General features: G+C 35.3%; 1 protein-coding gene across 1 annotated transcript; it reads left to right on the top strand.

The window, feature by feature from the left end:
* The first annotated feature begins 701 nt into the window (after positions 1 to 701).
* Positions 702 to 6865, top strand: LOC104244549 (mitochondrial pyruvate carrier 4-like). Its single transcript, XM_009799996.2, has 5 exons — positions 702 to 975; positions 2859 to 2957; positions 3086 to 3138; positions 6157 to 6230; positions 6437 to 6865. The coding sequence occupies exons 1-5, from the start codon at positions 921 to 923 to the stop codon at positions 6480 to 6482; spliced, it is 327 nt and encodes a 108-aa protein (XP_009798298.1). The 5' UTR covers positions 702 to 920; the 3' UTR covers positions 6483 to 6865.
* Positions 6866 to 10850: the final 3985 nt, after the last annotated feature.

The following is a 10850-nucleotide window of genomic DNA, read 5'->3' as shown; positions in this document are numbered from 1 at the left end:
GTTTAGATTCTAAGTTCTAATCATAACCTTCCTTTATTTATTTTGTTCATTAAAAAAAGGGAGTCGTAATGGTCAAAACTACCCAAATGCTGGTAGTAATGATGAGAGGTTTGTTTACAAGAATATATGATCAAAAACACTTTCTCCTACATTTTGCATCATGTACACATCGACCACACCACGCATTAAGGTTGAGCTTCAGCATATGATGCTGAGATTTTATTTTTACAGGTTTCCAAACTGTAGTTATAGAGTACTTTTATATTTCAATACAATGTGTTGGAGTTTTACTAATCAAAAGTTTGAAATCCAGCAATGATTGGTTGAGTTGTTCCATATTTTAGGTAGGGGTATTTTTGTCCAAACTGACAATAGTTTTTTAAATACCAGCTAAACTCTAATAGCAGGGATTAAAAGTTTTCTATGCGAATCATTTTTATGTACAAAAGGGTTCGAATGTTCTAACGGGTAGTATGGTTGATAGTATTGAAATAGTTAATCCCAATATAAAATCTAGAAGTGAGATGATACAATATTTTGTTAGCCGTATAACAATCCTTCATATTAATCACATTATAAGCAATTGCTACATTATAATCACCATATCACTATTGTGTGAATCAAACAATCCCTAAATTGAAGATAAATATTTTTAGGCATACATTGCCTATAAAATAGGCCATGACTAGACCAAGTTGGCTGGGGGTAATGGACCACCACTTTGACAAGCTATAGTCACACCAACCACCAAAAGAATAAAACAAAATAAATAGAAAGATCCTATTTAGCCACCAAAACTTATGATGACCATTACAAAAATATTTCTTTTGACAAAAATATTCATTCTTTTACTTTAGATTGTGCACAGACTGCATACCTTGAACGCAGCCGTAAGAGACACCAATTAAGCTCTTTCTTCCATGGCGACGTCCAAGCTCCAGGCCCTTTGGAATCACCCTGCTGGCCCTAAAACCAGTCTGTTCTTTTCTATCTCTTTAATTGCATATAAATTCGATTCATATTTCTTGTGTTTTCAGATCAATTGAACTATCCTCTTTTTAGATTCAGATTTCCCTTTTTCTTATGATTGCTTTCTGGGTTTTTCTTAGGAGTTGTGTGGAATGTAGAATATCTGTTTCTGAAAATGGGCTCATGTTTAATTTAATTGGAATTCATTTGTTCTGTACAGAGAAGAAAAGAAACTGAAATGGATAAAAGGGAAGAATGCTTGTGTTCTATTTCTGAAAATGTTAAATGGCTTTTATCCATGTCAATGGTGATTTCTTTCCGTATGTCCAAGCTTTGGCGGACAGAGTTACTCGGTACCTATGCTGGTGCGAGGTAGCAGGTACCTTGTGGAATTAGTCGAGGTGCGCCCAAGCTGGCACCACCATGGTTATAAAAAAAATTATCCATGTCAAAACTAAGAAGCCATATATCTGTATGCTTGTGTGGCCTGTGAAACATGGGTTAAGCTAACAAGATTAATTTTGATTAGAACTGAGGTGCATCATGGTTCGGCTTAAGCACTGATCATGCCAACAAAGTGGTGCCAGTGATGATGTCCACAGATAATAGCAGTGTTGTGAAGAGCACGAAGCGAGGAAAAGTGACAAGCCCCTTTTCGCTTAAAGTGTGAAGATGAGAAGCGAAACGCTCGCTTTTTTGAGGTGAAGTGGAATTAAGAAAAAAAATCTAAAATAAAAGATGAAGAACTTAAGAATCTGCAAAAAAAAAAAATCGCAGAATGAAGAACTGAATAAAAAAAATTGGCAGCATTTCACTGCTATTCTAAGCACTGAAACGAAAAGAAGAAGAAGGAGCAGAAGGAGGAGGAGGAGGAGGAGATACAAGAAAACATACCTGGGCTTGAACTTGAAGAAGAAGAGTGCTGAAAATTTAAACCCTAGTCGCTGCTTGCTCTGCTACTCGCTGATTTTGTAAAAAAAGTCTGACCTTTTTTTATTTTTTCATTTCAGTACCGTTGGCAGTGACTTAAAAGACAGAAGCGAGCGCTTCAGTTGCTTCACGCTTCACTAGTGCTTCACGCTTTTTGGCAGAAGCGGTCACTTCCAAACACCGCTTATGCTTCACCCAAACGGCACTATGGCCGCTACGGTTCGCTTCGCGCTTAAAGCGCTGAAGCGAGCGCTTTTCACAATACTGGATAATAGAGCTGCTTATTAGGCTGAGCACTTGTTTTCTTTGGTTAAAATGGTATTACTGGATTGGCTTACAAGAGAAAACCATTAAACAATAAATTTGGAGCGATCTGGAAAAGTAGCCATGGTTGGGGTAGAGTGAGTGAAGGAAAGGGATAAAATGAACTCTCTACGCCTATTCGAAGAGGAATGATCCCGGGGATGGCTATACCCTGAACCCTCTGAGGGATAGATGATAGTTGAGGGGAATTTTCACCATGCACAACAAAGGCTGTAAAAAATCCTGCCTCTATTCGCCCCCATCCCGACCCCTACCAATTCATAGAAAGACACTGAACACCAGGCCTATGTTCATATACCACTTACAGGAATGAAAATTCAGTAAATAATACCCCTTATTGTTCTGAATATTACAAAATATTGTGAGCCAAATCATAGCATAAAGCACCATCACATATCTAGTCGAAAAGGGGTGGGTTAGTGTCAAGTAGCATCACATTACTTGTTATCATCTATGGTTCAAATGGTTGACCCCTCTGAAATGGTTTCATGTGACTTTTCACGCGTTGAGTTTGCTACATCTCTTGTTAAATCATAACTCTCACTTGACATGAAACGTTTTTTCATTCTTTGAACTGTTTTATGGCTTGATTTTGGTTAGTCATTTGAACTCACTCCAGCTCTGTGTTTCACCAGTTCATTTCTGGGCACCAACCTTCAAGTGGGGCATTAGCATAGCAAATATTGCTGATTTCTCCAAGCCACCTGAGAAACTTTCGTATCCCCAGCAGATATGTAGGTGGTCCAATCTGTGTATCAAAAACATGGTCACATTGGTTTAGCTATACTCTATACGCGAACTGTACAAAGTACTAACAGTATAACTGTTTTCTTTTATGTTGCTTATCACTGCCATCATGCAGCTGTTTCAGCTACCGGAATTATCTGGTCACGCTACAGCACTGTGATTACTCCTGTAAGTTAATCTATTGCTATTAAAACAAAGTTTCTTCTCTATTAAATGCCTGTATTCTTTGGATACTGCACTTTCACCAAGTCGTTGTAGACTCCTTAATGTTATATAATGTGTGAATATTTTAAGAGAAGTTTTTTTTTTCCATCTGTTGCTTCCATCACTATGATCTTCCTTTCATGATTTTAGATGAAGTTGCAGCTTCTCTTTCTTCTTCTTTGTTTTTGTTTCTGTTTCTTTTCCTTCAAAGCCTCATGCACTTTTTTTTTTTTTTTTTTTTTTTGAGAAGGTAATAAGTTTTATAAATTTAAGTAGAAAAATCTTTAGCATAAAGATTACAAGACCCTCGAAAAAGAGCAAAAACACAAACCCAGACTTGTGGTAGTTACAAAGACCCAATAATATCCACTATAGACTCTACATCCTCTACAAGAGCTTCTTTACACCAAAAGTGAAACAAAAATATACAATTCATCTTGATCTTCTGTTTAGTGTTAGCTCTATCTTCAAAGCACCTTGAACTTTTTCTTCTTCCTTTTGTGGTAATTAAAGTATTTTATTTATCAAAGAGATAGGCACAGCTCAAAAACCAAAAAAAGAAAAAGAAAACAACTGAAGTTGGACATAGTCCCAACTCCCTATCAGACAAAAACAGCAGAAAACACATCAACTACACCTAACCATCTGGTAACTACTTAGTATTCATCTTACACATCTGTTGAGCTGCTCTATTCTCCTTGCCAATTTAGGCTTCAGGCTTGCTCTATAGATCGCCTCTTGAACAATCTGCTTTAGAATCACTTGCCCCTCTCTTTGTCTACTCTGGAAGCTCCTTAGATTCCTTTCTTTCCATACAAAATAATGCACCTAGCAAGAGACATCCTATAAATTTCTTTTTCTTTTGCTAGATGCATCTAAAGGGAAAAGATTTTGACTACCTTTTCTTTCCTGAACTAAAAATGTTTAAAGAGAAAGATTGAAAGTGTTCAATACCCACATACAGAGAGCATAGAACAAAATGTGACACACCTTGTGTTTTTCTTTCTATCAGCATGGTAAATCCTAATCTTGTGAGATCAGGTATCTGACAAATCTGCCCATCCTTTCATTCTTCCATGTACTCTGTTCTCACTTTTCATTCAATATACATTTTTTCGATCTCGTGTTAAGATTTTATTTATGAAGGGGAAAAATTTGCCCATGTATTATACCAGAAAAGAAGAAACCTACAAAAAGATATGGTTTTGTAATAACAAAATCAATCTTCTATGCATAAAGGAGCCTCATGGGTGCACCAAAAAAGTTACAAGTGATAAGAGGCTATTCTTCAAATGTGCAAAATCAATATAAAAGAATTCTGCAAACGCTCTCCTATTTCTCTTTCTGCAAATGAATCAGATACGTACTAGTGGAGCAACATTCCACGCCCTGCATCTTGTCCTCAATCTTCCATAGATCCAGCTGAACATCTTATCTTTCATAGTGTTTGGCATTACCCAAAATTTTTAGTCCAAACCACCTCATGATTTTCCACCACAATCGAGAAGCTACTCGTCAATGTAGAAGGAGATAGTTGACATGTTCACCCAAGCTCTGGCATATAAAACACCAATTGACCCTTCCTCTTCCTCATAATTCAATCGTCAAGATCGCCCCTCTCGTTGGTAGTCAAGTGAAGAAACATACTTTTCTCCGCACCTTAGGGATCCAAAACGAGAGATGTGGAGGCAACCTCCTCCCTAACCAAAAGCTTTTCATAGTATGACTAAACAGAAAACACTCCATTGTCCACCCTCCCCCCCCAAAAAAAAATCTGCAGTATTAATTTCTTATCCTTCTAAAATCAGTTGTTATCACATATCCTTTCATTCTTCAATGTAATTCTCGCTTCTCATTCTATGTATTTTTCTTGTCCTTGGGAAATCAGTTGTATGGTAGTAGCTGTAGTTATTGTATAATGTCATCTGTTACGTTCTTCAGAGCTGTTTGATTCCCATGTCTTATCAGAACTGTCTGAGCTGGTAACCAGTTAGTTTGCTCAGATTGAACTATGATTTTTGCATCTTTATACTGTCCTTTTTTTCCCGCTTCATCACATCTTTTTCTTTAATTTATCTAATCCTTTGTGGATAGAGTTACCTGGTGCGGTAGCAAGTGCCCGATAAAATTAGTCGAGGCCCGGACACTACCATTATTAAAAAAAGGAATTAATTTGACTGTCATTAATACACTTCTGTATGAATCACTATAATGTGCTTCATCTGTGTACAAGTTGATGATTATTGATCTTTAGGTATCATGGATAGGCCAAGCATAAAAAATTAACATAAATGGCGTCACATCTGAAACACTGCCATTGTCTCTTTTTTAAAAAACAAAAATTCAGTTGCCTCATATGTTCTTCATCTAGTCTAAGCCTAGGGAATTGAAAATAATGGACAAATCTCAGCTGATTAAGTGCTGTAGCTCTTAGCAAGTGTAGATTCTTTTCTTCCCCACAAATTCTTATGCCTGGAACAAGTCCGCGCTTCTCAATAACTTACCCAAAGTCATGTCTGCTTAACTACCTTATTGTGTTTGGTGCAAGCACTTTCTGTAAAATTGCAATCTACTCTCTCACTCACTCACTCACTCACTCAATGAGTTAAGGTTCCGTCTTTTCTGCTATCCATCTGCTTGTGTACTCCTTCCTCACAAGTCTGCACAAAGTGTAACCTTGAACAGTTGGCTTGTGGACATCAAAAAGGCAAGGAACCTTGTTTCCTCTACAGCTCATGCTGGTATCATTGAGTGAGGGTTTCAGTAAATTTCGTAGCTATAATCCATCCACCCTTCACATATGAACATATTTTCACGCATGCATGGTATCGACAGGCCCTTCACATGCACAAAGGTTCCACCATCTTTTGAAAATGTAGAAGCAGACCTTTCATGTTACTATTCGCTGTTTAAACATTGTTGGTTTGGGAAAAGGACATCCTGAGTCTTGTTTTTGGCTGAATAATTGATTCTCGGTTACAGAAAAACTGGAATCTTTTCAGTGTGAATGTGGCCATGGCATGTACAGGACTCTACCAACTCTCAAGGAAACTTCAGTAAGTTGCTTTTCCATTTTATATGAGAATAATTTGTCTTAAGAATGAACCGTCTTTGTCTGGAGCCAAAGCTCCAACATTGAAGAAGTAGGAGGTCGACCTGACCTATATTTTAAGCATCGGCACTCTTTCATGTTTAAGCTGGTCACAATTCTATTCCAGTGATGTCCTTTCCAGTTATCTAAACCACATTTTTGTCTTTTCAGGCATGATTACTCAAAGGAGGAGCAAACAGAAGCACTAAAAGAATGATGACGAAAATCAGTAACCTCTGGCCTTGCATCAAATCCAAAACATTGGAACTGACTCATCACGCCCATAAGTGGGTTTTAATTATTTCTCATCTTGCTCCTTCTTGCATTTTGTAAATGATTTATGACACGGTCAGGTATCAATAGTAATAAGCCTTTGGAGCTGTAAAAACTGCTCAATGTCTTTCTATGGGCTTGGTCTTCAATGTGATAGTGCATATTTCTCGAACAATTCAAGAAATGGCGAATTAAGGTAGTGGCATTGGTCCTTAGGTGTGTAACTAAGCTTAATGCAAAAATGTTGGAGCTATTTGTCATTCAAACATGATCGAGTGGGCATGTTCAAACAGGAATGGATCAAAGGCACATCATGTTTTTCATTTACTTTGCTGATATCACTCTAGTACATATTAAAGTTACTCTTCTGCTGAATATTTCCTAGCTTCACTTGCTGATAAACTTAGTTACATATCCTTCTACTTTCTAAAATCCATGTTTTAGTTTCAAAATTGATGATCATGTCTTGTTACCACTGTCATCTTATATGAGCCCCTTTGACTTTTGAGACCTCGTTTTTTTACTTCAGAGAGAATGGATTTTACCTCAAAGGGTGAGGTTACATGCATTCTACGTGCCGATGATGCGCCATATGTTAAAGTTACGTCTACCTGGTATTTTTTGGATTAACTAAATATAGAACGCTTTAAATAATATTAAACGAGTATATTTATCTGTGCTTCATGTGGTCATAAAAGAAAATAAAAATATGTTCGAATAATTGATAAATCTTTATCTGGTTTCAAGTACTTTGGAGTGCGAGTTTTAAAAAGAATATTTTTGTGAGCTGCAGAAATGGATTAATCATGTTATCACACTACATGTCCGTTTGAGCAGCTGTACTTTGAGTCAGGAGTCAAGTCCCAGGGCCAGCACACAGGCAAACTTTTGGCTGATTTCATAACTTAGCAAACAACACAACCGAACTATTAATCAAATTATGCATAATTTAATAACAAAATTAACATAATACGTCAACATGTACAACAATTAAATAAACCAAAGGTTATCCAAGTAGAAGGTTCTACAATTACATAAACAAAAGGTTCTACGATAACACATTAAACACCTATGACAACTGCCGTACACCTTGATCCAACGTTGCATGCTAGATGTTACACCTATAATAAACTTTCAGATGATTTGGCAATGGTGTTTATCTTTTTTGTCAGTTTTTTTGGCATCTTAACTCATTTTTCTAGTAAAAAAATCAATATATTCATGTAATTACAACATAATATATATATAAGAGGGAATAGATAAGGTGATGTGGCACCTCTACTTGGTCAAGGATTCTAAGACAACTGAAAAGTCACATATTCAAGTACCTAATTATTACTACAACCTTTCATATTCCTTTTTGGATCATTTTATAAGCTGCCCAAAAACCATTTCACTTAAAAGTTATGGAGACTGATTTGAGTCAGATTTGAAATTTGATTTTGTCATCTTATTTCGCTCATATTTGTATTTGACTCGTAACAATGTTGCGGTATTACTGGTGCTTGGTGGGGCTCATAAGCACTTGGTATTATTTATGTCACACTGAAGAGTTCCTTTGGTTTGTTTGGTCTGGATTTCCATCTCTATAGTTGCCAATTTGGTAGGGAAAGCTTCTTCTAAAACTGTTGCACATGCTGATGTAGAAAAGGAACGAGGATTGAACCTCGAGATATTGATTTGGTTATGACACAAGCAGGTGTGTCAAGGAGCAAGTTAGGCAAAGCTTTGGAATCCTGCAAATTAAAGGAGACATAGTTAGCGCCACAGTGGTGCCGATTATAAGCGGGTTTACAATTTATCTTTGTATTATTGCTCTGTCATGAATTTTGCAGGCTTTGAATCTTAGTCTATTTTTATATTGTTGCTCAACGGGCAAGTTCCCTCTCAAGTAATTAGATCTTGCTTTATTTCAGTTGACCCCAATATATTTTATTTATGAATAATGTGATTATATTGATTTTGTTCATGCTAAAAGAAATGATATGTTTCTCTCTTGAATCTGAAACAAGCTTCTTAATTCATTGAGTTGTATCATTAGGCAAATGTTATGTAGATCTAAAAAGCTTAATTCTTTTATATTTGTAAAAAGGTGTACTGGAACTTCTTATCAGTAAGTAACCTATTATATTCTTTTCTTTTGCTTTTTGCCTTTTTATTTCTTTCTCATTTCCTGCTTTAATTATATTTAAAAATTCGTACTGTGCAAGTACAATTATATAACATTTTCCCTGCCGTACAGTAATTCATTTACTAAATACTTTATTACCCATTTATGTCTTATTTTATGGTTTCAAACTTTTCACATTCCTACTTAATTGTTCATTTACTTAGTATTTTAACATCAATTTATGTGCTTCCTTAAATTCTCTTTTCATAGTGTTATCCTCTCTTTTTCTTTCTTCTGTTAAACCTATTTGATAACTTAAAAGGAGGCAATGTAACTATCAAATGCATCCTTCAACTTGGAAATTGATATTTGGCATTTGTTCCTTTTGTTGTTTCTCCTTATTTTTTTCTATAAAATAATTATTTCATTCCATGGAAGAAAAAGGAAGGCCAAAAAGCATATTCTACAACTCTAATTGTACAATTAATTATAAATATTCTTAAGTAGTAGGTAATTAATTTAGTCAAAGTTTTTACCATGCTGTGTCATATAATTAACTAAGTGTATCAGAAGCCTTGGTTTTATCCTTTAAATTATATTTTCTTTACAAACTGGAAATAAATTGAGCATGTGAGTTTAAACATGCACATTTAGTATGAAAAGCCTTTAAAAGGTTACATATTACTCAATGTATGTGCGTGCATTATGATTACAAATTAATAATTTTGATAATACATAAAAAGCTTATCTTCCAAATTAATATATTAATCAAAGAGAGAAAATTTTAGTGCTTTTGTTGCATATGTTATACTCCATTATTTACGCATATCATTTAACTAGTGAAGGAAGGCAAGAAGACTTATGTACATAAATGTTTACTTATCCTTCACAATTTAGAGGACAACTGTATATATCATTATAAAAATACAAAGTGGTAGATAATATGTTATTTGTTTGAATTTGTTTTCTTTTATTTGTTCATGTATTTTTTTCTTATTGTTTTGAATTTTTTATTTTCGTCTTAGGTTATACAGTTATTTTTTCATATTTGGTACTTGAAAAAGTTTACTTCTTTATCAACTAAATTTACAAAAGAAGAATTTTTTTACAGCGCAAAGCGCGAGTTAGTTAACTAGTTTATATATATTTAACTATAGTTATGTCGTTCCAGAAATGACTGTTACAATACCACACTTTAATAAGTACTGCGACGTTCCAAGAATTGCCGTTACTATACCAACGTTTCATAAGGACTGAGAATGAATGCTAAACATTCACATTTTATTTGTAATGAAAATAAAGAAAGTTATCTTAACAGTTACTATACCATCCAATTTGCGTTTTCTCCTTCTAACTCTCCTCTCTTTTTGACTAATTGTCATTTGTAAATGAAGGCCTTCCCTTCCCTTCCCTTTTGTCTATGTGGTTATGCATAAAAATTCTTTTCACGATCAGGTATATATATGTTTCAGTAAGTTTTTTCGTTTACCTGTGTATAGGGTATAGCATGCCACGCGGAACCAAAAACATATAAAAGGCGAATCATGTGACAACCAGTACCGGGAACAACATCAACAGTTGGTATCGAATAAACCCCAAAGGAACCTAACCAACCAGAGAAGTTCAGATGTTTGCCATCAGATATCATTCAATGAGGAATATTCTCTAACATTAAATAGGCAGCCATTGCAGAGAATATTTGCATTCATGGCCTTCCATTACATCTTCATCAATGACCCATTTATTGTCATCTAAGAGGGGCTTGATCTTATGATCTTATTTCCCTAACAACCATTGTAACAGAGGAAAATTCTTAGCAAAAACTTATGCTATATTCCATTCTCAAGCTTAATCAAATAACTTTATTTGCTCTTTTACATTGCTCATTTCTGTCCTCGGAGGCATTGCTCTCGGAGCCAAGCTTGTCATTTCCTTCGATTTTAACCGCTAAGTCTTATTTTTAATCCTATTTATTTACTATTTTGGATCAGATCAGTTCGCTTGTCTATAAATCACGTAATAAATTCAACTGTACCATTTTACGTGTAAATAGTTTGGCGCCCACCATGAGGCTTAGACAGTTGAGTAATTGAGTTGATCCTTGCGTTTATTACTAGCTTGTTTGGTTCTTTGTTCCTTAGCAAAAAATCAAAATATGACCTAACGATGTCAACATCGCATATAACGTTGATGGACATGAAA

The sequence above is a fragment of the Nicotiana sylvestris genome, chromosome 4 (assembly GCF_000393655.2).
Source record: "Nicotiana sylvestris chromosome 4, ASM39365v2, whole genome shotgun sequence".
NCBI classification, from domain to species: domain Eukaryota; kingdom Viridiplantae; phylum Streptophyta; class Magnoliopsida; order Solanales; family Solanaceae; genus Nicotiana; species Nicotiana sylvestris.
This window is presented reverse-complemented; position numbering and strand designations above follow the sequence as displayed.

Coding starts and splice junctions, on each gene's coding strand:
- LOC104244549 (XM_009799996.2), top strand. CDS start 921: ATGGCGACGTCCAAGCTCCAGGCCCTTTGGAATCACCCTGCTGGCCCT. Junction 2,958..3,085: donor TTCGTATCCCCAGCAGATAT/GTAGGTGGTCCA, acceptor GCCATCATGCAG/CTGTTTCAGCTACCGGAATT. Junction 6,231..6,436: donor CAACTCTCAAGGAAACTTCA/GTAAGTTGCTTT, acceptor TTGTCTTTTCAG/GCATGATTACTCAAAGGAGG.